The sequence below is a fragment of the Propithecus coquereli genome, unplaced genomic scaffold (assembly GCF_000956105.1).
Source record: "Propithecus coquereli isolate 6110/MARCELLA unplaced genomic scaffold, Pcoq_1.0 Scaffold5, whole genome shotgun sequence".
Lineage (NCBI taxonomy): Eukaryota > Metazoa > Chordata > Mammalia > Primates > Indriidae > Propithecus > Propithecus coquereli.
Genome location: NW_012150840.1, coordinates 12,673,789 through 12,687,948, shown reverse-complemented (window position 1 = coordinate 12,687,948; position 14,160 = coordinate 12,673,789). Strand labels below are relative to the sequence as shown.

The following is a 14,160-nucleotide window of genomic DNA, read 5'->3' as shown; positions in this document are numbered from 1 at the left end:
TGCTACTTTATGACCCTTGGGTCTCGCCCAGGGGATGCCTTATCACGGGGTGGTACTAATGAGTAGGTTGCTGGTATCCGCTGTTGCCATGGTTACACCAGCACAGGCCTCTCTTCAGAGGGCCCCATGGTGAGTTATTAGTGATTCGTTTGGCCACTATTCAACTTATGCCACGGTCCTCATTACATATTCAGTGTGGGCAGCTCCTTTTAGAGACTGGTGGCACATTATCGTCCCCACCCCAGCCCAGGGCCTCCCAGCTCCTGGACCTTGCTGGAACACCTCCCTCCAATGCACTCTGTGAGGCTCAAAGAACAACAGCCCTCAGTCCTCTCCATCTTCTGGAAAGGCTTCCGGGAACAGGACGGGAGGGATGCATTTTAGGAAGAACATCATCTTCCACGACCAGCAAGGGGGCCAGTCGGATGGCAGGCTCCTGGCTCAGTGTCCTGTTGGTGAGGTAGTTTGAACATTCCAGGAATCCTGCCAGGGAAAAAGGCCCTGGGGCACGTCACCATGTGTTCAGCTAGTCCAAGCAGCAACTCAAGAGTTGCAAGAGGTCCCTCGCAGGGCAGTGGCCTGGTACCTGACTGCTCAGCAGTGGCGATCCTGTTCCTGGGGTACCGCAACACCTTCCCAGGAGAGCAAAGCTGATGCATCCCTTTCTGGAAGGACAGGAGCCTTCTCCCCGGCCCAGAGAGTTTCTTCTGCTTGGGGCAGGCCATCCAGTTGCTGCCGGACATCTATAGGTGCCAGCTGACAAGTTTTACTCTTCCCATTTAGGGAAAGCTTATTTCAGTCAGATGCCCAATGTCTGGTGCCTTGTGTGTCTGGCCTGATGGGTGGGTGGTCACCTGCTGAGGCTGCCCTAAGTGCTTTGGCTATGGGGCTGCCCAAATGGTGTTTGTCCTGTGAGCCTGCATAGGGAAGAGTCCAGCCTGGAGACCACCTCCACTCAGGGAGCTAAGGCAGCTTCTAGAGGGCAGGGGAATCTGCTTGTCTATAGAACTGCCTTTAAAAGTCTGATCTAGTCTGACTCTTTGGCTGTGTAGACCAGGCCAGTGGGGAACTGGCCAAGACCAGATTTTCCAAATGCACTTGCACTACAAGGTCTGCATGGTAGACTGACCTTGGACTGGCCACCTTGGGTGGAACAGCCTTGTTCCCTACCTTTCTTGCAAGCCTCTTGCTTGATCTGCTGGGGAGCACATGGTGGTGGTCACAGGACTGGGTGGGCTCTAGTTGGGGGATAGGTATGAGGGGGTTATTGCTCTGGGTCTGAATCCATCTGAAGGGTTCTTACCTCTATTGTGCCTACTGACCCTGCCCTCTGGATGTCCCCAGAGGTGTTTGGAAACCTTCATCCTGCTCCATCTCAGGACTATAGTCTGCCTGGCTCTGGGTAGGCCCCTGGGGACCTCCAGGGTGAGGCTGGGTCAGAGGGAGAAGGGACCACAGAAGTCATGGCCGGGGAAGCCAGTCCTGCCCTGTTCACAGCCTGACTTAGCACGTCCCTTGTAGCCCACAGGGAGGGGCAGGGGGCAGCCAGGATCCCTGCCCTGGATAACTGAGGCCACAGAGGTGCCTGCTGCTTGGGAATACTCTGTCCACATACCCTATGCCCGATACCAGCACAGCCTAGGGGTCCTAAGCAGGGAAGAGTTTTTGGGGGATAATGTTGGGGTCAGATCAACTTGGACTACAATTTTGTTCTGACACAGAAGGTTTGTATAAAGAGAGGGTATTAAAAAGGATAGAATGAGGAGGGGGCAAGCCAAAAGACCCTACAACTTAGAACAGGGCTTCATTTCATTCTTTCACTCGTCACAGAGTTACTGAGTGTGTACGGAGTGCCAGCCACTGTGCTGAGCAAGTGTGAGAGTCTGACAAGAATCTGGGTCTATACTGCCACCTTTGCAGACCCTCTGAGGACTCAACAACATATGGCACCTCTCTAGTTTCCACCGAACCTTCCACTCCTGCCAGTGGGGGAAACCGAGGCATGGTACCCAAGAGCCCACGAGGATACAACATTGTGAAGACCCCCTAATACTCGTGTAGCTCTGCTGTGAGGATGGAAGCCTGGTGCCCTGGGGACGGGGCTGTGTGGAAACAGACGTGGACAGGACTCAGAGGTGGGCCACGGGGAGTACCCAGGTGGCAGGGACTACAGACGAGCAAGCGTAGGAGCCTTTGGTCACCAGCTGGCAAATTTGGCTACATGAGTGAAGAAATACCAGTGATTGCTTTTTTGCTTCTATGTTTCCTGTTTATACACTCCCAAGGGAGACTTTTTACCTATGTTCAAAAATAGATCAAAGGAGGATATAGTCATAGCAAGTGGGGGTGTGAGTGTCTGAATTTGAAAACAGGTTACTTAATCTGGGCTCTGTCCTCGGGCTCGCAGGCATCACAATGAGAACAATGACAATGGTGATAGCATCAGCTACCGTTTGCCAAGCACCTACTTGGTGCTTTACAAACACGACCTCACAGGCACGTTGGCAAATAGTCAATTTGACACACGCACAAAGGGAATATGAGTGGATCTTTTGCAGGTTTTTGAAGGTTTTGTTTCCCCCTAGATGACTGGTTCAGTGGGGTGTGTTTGCTGGGCCCTCAGATCGAGACTGGGAGGAGAACCATGCGGCCCCAGCCTGGCCCCACCGTAGCACACTCTGCCTCAGCTTTGGACCCAACTGAGACCTGACCCTGCGAGGGTCTGGCAGTGCCTGTCAGGATGCCACCACATGGGGGCTGCCAGTGCTGCAATCCAGCCGCCTTCTGGGCTGGGGACTCTCCCAGCTCCTGCCCGGGGCTGCCGGAGGGGACACTCCCAATGGCCCCTGAGTTCATGGCCATGTTTATTTTGTAAAACATGAGGGAATAAACCAAGGAGCAAGGGGGTGAAAACAGAATGGATTATGAAGTAATCATTTTTAAAGGGTGGTCATCAGAACTGCCACAGCTGTTGAACAAGCTCTGTCATCTACAGCAGTGCTTCCTTGAGTGCTGGACTCGAGACATTTGACAGGACCAGAGAGAGGACAGCCACCACGCCAGTGGAGACCTCTCCGAAAGCTGGTCTCAAAGGGGATGGGGCAAACTCGAGGGGAAGCAAACCATGAGGCTGCTCTAGTGCTGAGGACGTGGAGTGGATGATACCAGGGTGGCCGCAGAGACGTGGGGCAGACAAAGTGGCAGGTGGGACCAGGTGGCTGTAACTATGGCAGGTGCACCAGAGAGAGGGCAGGGAGGTGATGCGTAATACTGGATGTGCTCTTGTCCCTCTTGAGTTTGCCAGAAGGTGTGACCCGCCCCCCAGACAGCAGGAGGAGTGAGGATAATATAATCTCAAGTGACAGTCGCGACAGGAACCCACTCGGTGTTCTGCCCTGAAGGAGTTAGCATCAGGGGCCTCTTAGAGAGCGGAGTGTTGGATCACAACTGTGCAGGGAAGAGAGGGTTGCAAACCGGAGCCTCCACCACCGACCCCGGGCTCTTTCTTTCTGCTCTCCCCGTTCACCCACCGAAGTCTCCCCACTGTCACCCTTCATCGCCCTCACTCTTTCTCCTTCACAGTGACCAAATCTCCCTGCAAGGAAACTCTGTCCGCAGATGTGGAGCGCCGCCGCGCGGCCGTGGGGTCCGCGGGCCCGGTCAGGAGGACTGCATCAGGCCGGTGAGGCGCTTGCCCGCCAGCGACTTTCCCTGCAGAGAGACGGTGACAGAGAGGCACACACAGGTGCACACACACACAGATAGGGACAGAGACAGAGAGCCAGACAGGTGAATTAATTAATTAATTGCACGAGCCATGGAGGTCAAATGACCAACCAACCCTGGCTGACCTTGATATTTGATCGCTAGGTGTGGGAGCCTTCACTCGGGACAGGAGGGAAAACCAGCGCTCCAGGGTGGGTTGGGGAATGGGGGTGTGTTGCTGGTACTCTTTTTGGGGGAGGAGGTGGGTATTTTACTTACCAAACACCAGGCATTTAAACCCTTAGGTGGACCATTTCCTAACGCCTGTGGGCTGCCCCTGAACTTGATATCATTCGAGTGGGGAAGGAAAAGGACTGGGGAGGACTGAGGTCAGGCAGCATGGGTTGGCCCAACTAGATAGTGGTCACGGATCTGGGTGATTGGAAACTAATGAATTAACTAGTCTTAAGAAGGCAGAAGAACCACGAATCCTGTTTGAAATGCAGGATAGACACAAGCTTCCGGCCCTCCTGACGATAGGTTCTGGCGCCGTGAAACTGACAAGGTATCTGCAGGGGCTTGGAGCCACGGTGGGTCCCGGGCAGTGCACTCCCCCGTCTCCTGTGTTCTTGCTCCCATCTGTGGCACCCAGAGGCCAAGTTGATGACCCCCCCACCAGGAAGTCCACAAGCCCTTCAACCTATGTGGCAGTTCTTCTCAGACGCTAAAAAGGTAAACTGGCCCCTGAGGCCTGGTGCACGATGCACAGAGGTGCTCGGGAGTCCAGCCATCTGCATGCCTAGAGGTGGCTGGGGACCCCTGACCTTGGAAGGGACTGGGGCCTGGGCACCAAGAGCGGGGCGGGGGTGGAGGTGGGAAGATGAGCAAGGCTTGTCACTCTGCTCATTTTCCTTTCGTGGTCTGTGCCCGTTCTCCTGCTCCCCCTCTTTGGAAATCTATACCACCGGACGGGGGGCTAGAGGACAGTGTGGCTGATCCCAAGCAGATTGATCACTGCATCTAGGAAAATACTCAAAACCCATCCTATTATTGACAGCGGGTCAGTGACACCATCGCCATCTGTGCAGGGTGGCACGTGATCGCGCGTCAGCAGGGGCTGTGGGGTTTAGCAGTGAGAGTGCAAGGGCCAGCAATTCCTCATGCTCATTTCTGAGTGGGGTGTGAGGGCTCGTCTTGTTTGCTGGGCTTGGCTGCGTGTGAGCTAGATGTAATTAAAAACAATTGATCAGGTTTGTGAAGCCTGGTGGGGTACTCAATAAACCTGCTGACTGACGAATTGATGGATAATGGGTATGTCTAATAAATGAACAACACAGGATACGGGTTTGCTGGATGGAGGACAATGTGGCATCTGCCTGAGAGCTCCATGGAGGGACGTGGCCTCCCATGTGATGGCATGAATGGGAGCTTGTCCAGAAACAGAACTGCCCTCAGGAGCTGTCAGAAAGTCTACCTTTCCCTACCTTTCCCCTTGCTCTGTTTTTTCCCTTTGTTCACTCTCCATTTTCACTAGTGAGACAAAACTTTTCATTTTTCTCTCCTCTGTCTTAAACATGCACATACACACACACACACACACACACACACACACATACACGCATGCACACGCACGCACACAAAATCTTCCCATCAGCAACCTTATCTGAATCTTCAAATGCACTAAACTCAGCCTGCAGCAGTATACATTTATACTAGCCTAAGGATTTCTTAATCAGATTTTTTTTTATTTTAAATCCTAGAGGGTTATAACATCGGTCTTTGAAAAATCACTAAAACAGGATGGCTACTCCTTTGTCTAGAGTAGGGTAGGCCCAACGATCCCTCTCAGAAGGCAGAGGCTGTCCTTCAAGGACTCCGCCAGGCCGGGTTCTGCGGCCCACACCTCACAGTACCCTCCTGGCGTGCCCTTTCTTACGTATGGCACCAGGCATTTGTCATCCCGTTGGGTCACCCGGGAATGGGCGTGCTCGCTGCAGGCCCGAAGGCAGGAAGCACGGGGATGCATGTGGGGTCCTCTCCGGGACAATGTGGGGCCTCTGGGTCTAGTGTGGGGGCTCTCACAAACCTCTCCACCCCCATCGCCCATGCCCACCCCAGCCCTCATGAAAGGCGGGAAGGAATTCTGCTTTCCTCTTGGGTGCTGCTTATTGCTGTGGCAACCACACGCCAAATACCTGCTCCTCCCCTCCTCCCATCCCTCCTCCACCAGGGCCCCACGTTACACATCGTGTACCCAAATATATATGGTCTGGTTTACTATACACAGAGTTTAAGGCTCTGATTTAGCTTGAGGATGTGGGGGAAAAAAATCTCTAAAGCTCCTGAATAGGAGTCTGTTGCCAGAGTGTATGTTAAAGGCCCAGAGACAAAGAAGGTGAGGTTTACCAGTTGCCCAAACCCTCCTTAACAGTTTCATCCTGATTTGCAAGGTCATTTTGGCTGGCTGGAGAGGGGCTGTGGGTTGAGGGAGGTTGGAGATGCTATTTCTGGAGGATTATAGTCTGTCTATTTGTTTTAGGTGAATTCGGCCCTAAGGCTCTCCTACCAAACCCCTCCTAGTTCTATAGAACCTGCTATGCTGGGCTTGGAGGTGCTAATTAATCTCTTCCTGCCTAGATCCTGGAGCTCAGACTCACAGCTCTGATGCCAAGGACCTGTGGCCAACCTGTCACTGCTGCTCCTCCCAACCGCTTCCGTTTCCCAGGTCTTCAGGGTGGCATGGTGCAGCTGACCCGCCCAGGGGCCACCCCGGGGACTGTTCCCAACCTCTCAGCAATCCAGGTGGTGTTGTTTGGCATTTTTGTCTCCCTCTCCCCACTGCTGCACTCACACATTTACCAAATGCCAGTTTTGCTGCTAAAGATGGAGGTCACGTGGGTTCAGGTCGGCTCCGGAGGCAGCTCAGCCCAGCTGCAATCTACCCGCTACCCAGCGACCTCCCGGGCGAGCGAGGGCAGGCTCAAGCTAGAAGGCAGTTAATCATGCAGGATGCAGGCATGGCTAGATGCCTGGCCCAGGGCTTTGGGGAAGAAATCCTGCAATCACACTTGCTCAGCAGCTGCCTCCCTTCTGAAGTGCTGAGGTGCCTGTAGTTTTCAGCGATCAAAGTGAAATCTGATAGCAGAGGCTACCTGTGTTCAGAGATGAGCTGCCCCAAAGCATATGCCTCTGTGGGCTTGCAGGAAGCTCCTGAGGCACTTGGTTGCTCTGCCCAGAGAAAGGAGAGCTCCCTGCACCCTCTAGGGCTCCATCCTCCCTCCTTTGTGCTGTCATCCCTGCTTCCAGTATGGGGGATCCTGAAGGAACCACTTAGGGAGGGGAGTGGTAATTCTGCCTGTGCCTGGCATTTGCATAGTTACAGAGGAAGCAGTTTTTTCAGGGTGTGAATGTGTGATGTTCCTCAGTGCTGGTCAGTTGGGAACAGATCATGGTGCCAGGAAACTGCAGCCAGCTCAGCCTGAGGCCTTGGCGTAGCTGAGCAAAGCAGCTGAGGCTGGTTGAAAATGCTATTAGCAGGCAGCCTTTGTCCAAGTGAAAAAATATACAGTGATTAAGAACCGAGCTGCAGAAGATACATTCCAGGGACACCAGAGCTTTGCAGACAGACAAAGCGCTTTTCACCTTCAAGACATTTGGCAAAGTGTAATCCAGCAGAATTTTGGGTCCTTCAATTTCATGGACTGTGGGCTCTGTGCTGGGTTCACAAACACCCACACATTCAACTCCCACCCTCCACTCTGATTAATCATGTCAGCTCTGCGGCCATCTTGACGGCTAGAAGCCTGGAAGAAGGTGGTCATGGAATCCTTTGTTTCTGAAAGGAAACGCACAAAAGGAATAGCTCCCTTTTGTGCAGTACTTTAAGAAAAATCAACATGCTGCTTGACATGCTGTGGCTCTGTGCATTGCACTTCCAGATATTAATCAACAAAGCATGCACTATCTGGGTTACCGCAAGCTTTTGCCACTTACCTGGGAGACTGATGCTAAATTCTTTGGCTGGGAACAGGGCTGGGGCCCAGAGTAGCCCCGGGGGTCAGATGGCATGTTGGGGGCAGCAGTGCCAAGCACTGGGGGCCCAAGGAGGGCCCTTTTCAACGCTAAGGGAGTAGGGACATCTAAGCTGCTGATGAGATTCTCTTGCTGATTTGCCCAGGTGACACATGACCAAAGTTACAGATCTCAAGTCCAACAAGTCAAACTCCAGGCTATTATGGGGAAGGGAATCAACCATGGTTGCCCCCGGGGGAGAGGGATGAAACTGATTGAAAAGGGGCATGAGGGAACTTTCTAGGGTGCTGGGGGACAGGTTACAGGGGTGTCTACACTTGTCAGATTCATTGAGCCGTACACTTCAGATCTGTCCATTTTACTGTATATAATTATACCTTCAAAATAAACAAAAAAAATGATTAGGAATAAAACCCCAGCTATCACATATCCTCTGCCTTGGAGTCTCCCATCTCCTACTCCTTCGAAGCTGCTAGGCCCATCTCGGCCTTTGGAGAAATTTGGTGCTTCCCCCTCCAGAAGAGGAGAAACCCAGATTCCTCGGCTAGGGGAACTGGGCTGCAACAGAACTAATTTGGAACACTATTTCTAGCCCCCACCGACCCAAACTGATCCCTTTGGTGTGATGCACAGGTATTTTTCATCCTTGCTAAAGAAAAATAGTGTTTTGCCGAACAGGGCTCACCAAGTGACCTCTGCAGGCAAGAAGTGGGAGGCCCCAGAGATATGCTGTCTTGAAGCAGCTTGAAGGTCACCTATGAGTAGATGACACTCAAGTTCATAAAGGATGTGCGTGTGGACTTACAGGCCTGGGGGGTGGGGTGGGGAGAGGCGCCCAAGAGCCAGGTGGAAAGGTAGGGGCTAGGCTTGGGCTCTGCAGGGGGGAGAAGCCAAGGACCTGTCTTACTTCCTCGGGTGACTCCCTGGAGGTTGTCACCCCTCTGTGCCCCTTCTCCACGCAACAAAGCAAAACAAATGATTTTAAAAGGGAGTACAAGGAATTCCATGGCACCTCCTTTCTCAGTGATGTTTAAAATTAGGGAGAGAGAGAGTGCCGTCTGCTTGGGATGGTTAAAGGGTCTGAGAAACTCTGGCAGGGGATGGTAAGAAAATTCATACATTATATAGAATAATTTCAAAACACTTTTTAACTCTCTTTCTCTTATCCTCCTCCATTCAGGTTTGTGAAGCAAGGCGGGGCCGATGAAATGGAAAAATTAAAGATTACACATGGCTGTCTGCAGCAGAGCTGGCCAACGCGGCACAGGAAGGCAGGGGCCGTCCTGGCTTTCTCACCCTTCCATGGTGGGGAGGGCAGGGGCCTGCACAGATCTGTTCCCGGGGTCTGTGTCACCCCCAGGTCCTTGCCACGCTTTCTGAGCTCTCAGACATGTCAGGGCATTTTATGTGGTTTTAAAATATTCTCTTTATTCAACTGTTTTTATAAGAAGATATACCACAAACATAAAACAACACCGGGATTTAAAAAAAATCGAGGAACAGATTAAAGGTGGGTTGATAAAAAAAAGTTCACTGGCTGAAGAATTAACATACAGTAAGTACACTCATGTGTAAGTAAACCTAGACCTGTTAAAAATATAAGGAATATGAGTCTGAGCTAGAGTGAGACTCCATCTCTACAAAAAACAGAAAAATTATTTGGGTATGGTGGCACGTGCCTGTAGTCCCAGCTACTCAGGAGCCTGAGGCTGGAGGATCGCTTGAGCCAGGAGTTTGAGGTTGCTGTGAGCTAGGCTGAGGCCACGGCACTCTAGCCCAGGCGACAGAGAGAGACTCTGTCTTAAAAAAAAAAAGGAATATGAGCAAAAGAAAACATGGATTCTTTTGAAACAGCCACCTTCTTATGTACCGTGGCATAAACACCCAGGTTTTGCCACGTCGATGGTGGAGATATGGAATCTACCGGAATGCAATTCCCACAAAACATCAATGAAACCATTAGCGGGTTCAGCCACCTTATTCTATCGTGTATTGGCAACTACTAGTGCTTCTAAAAATTTTATTTAACATTTTTGAATTTAGCAAAGATGAATTACCACTTCTCCTATCTGGATTAAATATAAAAGGTCCAACCTATCCTCTGATCTCCCAGGGCATTTCTGTTTGAGTTTCTTATTCCTGTTCAGCAGAGTGGCATCGACATGGCATGTACCCTCCCTTTCCCAGGACCCTTGTCTTCAAACAGCCTGGGCCTTGATGGTGGCAGGGCAGGGAGGGTCCCGTGACCAGGGACACAGGTCGGCTGCCAAGGACAGTCACTGACAGCTCTCCGTCGATTGACCGTTGAGCAGCTATGGTGTGTCACGCCCACTGGGCATTTCACGAACACCGCCCTGATGTCCACAACGTCCCTGCCAGTTAGGAATCCCCGTAAGCCCACCAAATGGATGAGAAACAGACTCCCACAGAGCTTGAGTCACCTGCCTGAGAGCATGTGGCTAGTCAGTGGCAGGGCCGAGCAGGTCGGCCCTCGTGACCCGTACACTTTCTACTTTGCACATGACCGTCACTCGCAAGGAAGGAGGCGGATGGGAACGCTGCTCAGGGACTACGGACGCTCCCAGGCCCACCCACACTGGGCAACCTCTCTGGACAACGCAGGCTGATTTTCTCAACCTCTCGGAGAAAGCAGCTTCAGCTGCTGAGCACGCTTGAGCCCATCCCAGGAGTTTCTCCTCTGCTAAGCTGCTTCCCTTCACCTCATTTGGGATCCTGAGAGAGGGGAGGTGTCATCTGGCCAATAGGCCTGGCCAAAGGAGCCTTTGGGTACCACGCTGAGCTAGGGTGCAGGTCGTCACGGCTTGGTGCATGTGGACTTAAGGCTGCCGGTCAGGCCAGGTGAAGCCACCATTCTGTTTGTGGCCTTGTGTTGTTGGTGCTGATGCCTCTGGGAACACACATGGCAACTGTTCCAGGGAGGACAGAAGCAGGTGTGATGTTTACCTTTCTAAGGTGGGGCAGGCAGGGGGGCCTTACTCCAATTAGAACCAACCTCATTTCAAATCATTCCAGGCCAAGTGCCTAAGTGGGGGTGCCCAGCCAGGTGGGGGGAGCCCTCCCTAGCGCTGTTCCTGGCACCTCTGACCTCTACCCCCACCACGCTCATCACTTATGGGGCTCTTCGCAGAGGCCAACTTCTGCCTGCCAGTTTTGGTGAGTGATGGGGGACCCTCCTCATGGCCCCCCAGCTGAGCAGGGACAAATCTGGAAGCAGGCAGGGACGCCAGGCGAGACCAGGCTCAGCAGCTGAGCCCTACGTTGGCAGCAGAATGCCAGGCATAGACTCCCTGGTCTCCTTCCCAAGTTTCCATTCTCCCTGCTACTCTTTATCCCGATGCAGTGGAAATGCCCCCTTTTCATAGCAGATCTCTCCTCTCTCCTTCCTCTCATCCAGCCGAACAACCCTGTTGCTCTTTCTACACTTAGCTTGCAGGAAATTGTTGGTGGCCTCAGGAGTGGAGTGCAGGGGGTCGTTCTGCTTGCAAGACCCCTCAGTAGCATGCCTCCTGTGGCCCATTTGATGCCCACCTCTTCCTTTCCTCCTCCTCTTCCTCCTCCTCCTTCCCAAACATACTTTGGCATCTAAGCTCTGGTTCACTCCAAATTAGGCAAAGGCTGAAAGACTCAAGGAAACAGGGACATGGCTGTGTTGCTATAGGCACCAACTTGATGCTACTTTTTTCTAACTAGGAAGTTCGAATAACCTTTGACTATGACTACAGGGGTGAGTGCAGCTGTGGCTCAGTAACTTGATATTGTGGACGAAGCAGCAAGAGAAAGTCACCTGCTTGGCAGTATGTGATTTTCCCCAGGTCCTATGGGGACTGTAACGCCATCCTCCTAAGGGCACTTAGCATCTCCTGTAAACATGTTCACTCAAAACATGTACATTGGTTGGGGTCCCTGGTTAAGCCAGCTGCCAAGATAGAGCCTAGAAGGCACAGTCAACTTGCTAACCTCCCATCCCTTAAAAAAGCCTAACACTTCAGTGAATGTCCATGTCCACTCGAATGCAGACACAAACAGGGCCAGCTCATTTCTCTTTCCTCCCTGCTACCCGGAATGCAATTCAGCAGCCATTTATCAGGCATGCATTCCTAACTTGCAAAAGTGCAGCAGCATTTTCAAGAAATGCTGGGATAGAAACTTGGGTTGTTGGAATTCCTAGCCAAAGAGAACCTTCTCGCTTTCCTACAGACTCTTTTCGCGTGTGGCTGAGATGTTTTTTGGTCCCCATGGGATAGTAGATGGTCAGTGTTTTCCAGCATCCTTCTCCCCTGGTGGTCTAGTACATAGAAATGTGAGATTTCTAAGTTTCCTGCAGGACTTGGCCTTGGGCCCATGGAAGAAGGGTGGTGAAATCTTTAGCCAGGAGATTAAGCCTAAGGATGCTGCTACTGGATTTAAAAGCGCCCTCCAAGGTAGCAAGCACTTCTGTCCTGTTCTGCTAGGGAATGAGGAGAAGCGAGTTCCTGGATCAATGTTATTAAGGATGTTATTTGTACACTGCTTCTGGGACAAGGGACTCATCACAGCATCATTTCTGGACCCCCCAGCTCCTTGCTTCTTAGTAAGGAAAAATTCTGGGTGCAAAAAATGTGCAAAAGAGGTGGGGACAACAAGAAATGGGTGCCACTGACCATCCCTAGAAGCAGGGGACGAGAACAGGAGTGGTGGGCAGAGATAAGGCCACGGACAAACATCATCTCTTTCAGATTGGGGAACACCTTCTGTGCAGGAGCCCAGAGGTTAGAGAGTGTGCAGACGCCGGGATCACTCACCCACTGCTGGAAGGAAGCCACCTCGGGGGGGAAATGCAGCGGCCATTCTGACTCTGCGCCAGCAGCACTAGGCAATTGTGTTTTTAGGAAGGGAAGTGAAGAATAACTTATCCAGCTGAAACTGTGAAGACCTGTGGCTTTAGAGGAGCCCCTGCCCAGACATGCACACAGCTGCGGCGGGGATGCAATCCATGCAACACGGGCGTGTGCAGGTCCGCAGCATATGGTTACGCACGCACCATACACTGAACACCAAGGCGAACACCAGGCAGGCGGCACATGCACCTGTGTATACACCTGCGAACACGTGTATATGCCTGTGCACACGTGTATACACCTGTGCACAAGTTCACATGCAGGTTTGCACCACAGGTACTCACAGAAGCATCTCATGCAAGGTGCATAAGCCATTGCATAATTGGCTGTAGAGTTTTATGTCCGCTCCTACGATGCCCATCTTTGATACACTACAAATACTAATACAAACTTAAAGCATTTACCTTAAAATACATATATAGAAACGGAATTCTCCCCAGGAAAAAGCCATCCATTCGTGTCAGTGGAAACGGCCTCTCCACTGTGTCTGGGGGTGCTACAAGCAGTAGGAGCACCCACCCCAGGGGGCTGGTTTATCGGGGGATTTCAGAGCATCCCCTGCTACTTGCTTCTGACACCTCCAATAACCTCACCTTGGAATAAGTGGTTAAAAAAGAGAAACCTGGGTTTATCTGGCAGATGGAGCGACTGGACTTGTTGAGGTTGTGTTGCTCAGGGTGGCCCCAGGCAGGCAGGCAGCTGAGAGGTGAGTGTTTCTGGGAATGAGGCTTCGGTCACACGGAGGGCTGCATTTGGAGTATTGGATTTCATGCTCTTATCATGGGCAGAACCAGTTTTGATCTGTGTCTTGTAGCAGGAGGCATCTTAGGGTCCTAAACCTCCATAGGGGACCAAATGCCAGATCCTGCCAACATATAGTGTTTGACCAGTGGCTCTGCCTGCCTTCTGGCACCTCATAGGCTGACAAGCCCCCCATCTCCCATGGCTTCCTGGGAAGTGCTCCGGGGCTCCAAGAAATCGACCACAGAGTCCAAGCTGGCCTGCTGGGCACCATAGCTCCTCCACTCCCAGGGAAAACAGAGAAACTACCTCTCTGAGTTGACTTTAAAAAGAAGCCCATAATAACAGCTACCTTTATTGAGTAGTTACCATGAGCCAATCACTACAATAAATGCACTTTGCATACACTGTCATAAATGAGATACCCACTTACCCACCCTCAACTGCAAAATAAATGTAATGATCCCTACCTGGCAGACTATTGTTGGAAATTAAATAAGGTAATAAGTACACAGCTAAGCATGGGCTTCAAATAGCACCATAATGATGAAAATAACACTAAGAGCTATACCTGTGAAGTATGTGCACTATAAACAGTGTGCAAAGAGCTTTATGCATTTTTTCCCAATTAATCATTTACTCTTATCTCCCTTTTACAGATGAGGAAACTGAGGCTTAGAGAAGCTGCCCAAGTCATGAGGGACCAATCAGGGGCCTTCCCAAAACACACTCCTGCTGGAGCAAGATGGACCTCGCTGTGCGGGTGTCTTTACAATTCCTGGGA

At 51.7% G+C, this 14,160-nt stretch overlaps 1 protein-coding gene across 6 annotated transcripts in view; it reads right to left on the bottom strand.

Annotated features, from left to right (window-relative positions):
- Window positions 1-3,297: 3,297 nt before the first annotated feature.
- Window positions 3,298-14,160, bottom strand: part of RGS6 (regulator of G-protein signaling 6) — a 556,008-nt gene continuing 545,145 nt past the window's right edge. For 3 of the 6 annotated variants that reach the window (XM_012656073.1, XM_012656077.1, XM_012656074.1), the window contains one exon: window positions 3,410-3,711. In XM_012656073.1, the coding sequence (XP_012511527.1) occupies window positions 3,661-3,711 (51 nt within the window). In that variant the 3' untranslated portion in view covers window positions 3,410-3,660. Of the gene's footprint in view, window positions 3,712-12,539; window positions 12,607-14,160 lie in introns of all 6 variants that reach the window. The other 3 variants (XR_001137974.1, XM_012656076.1, XM_012656078.1) reach the window with 3 other exon arrangements.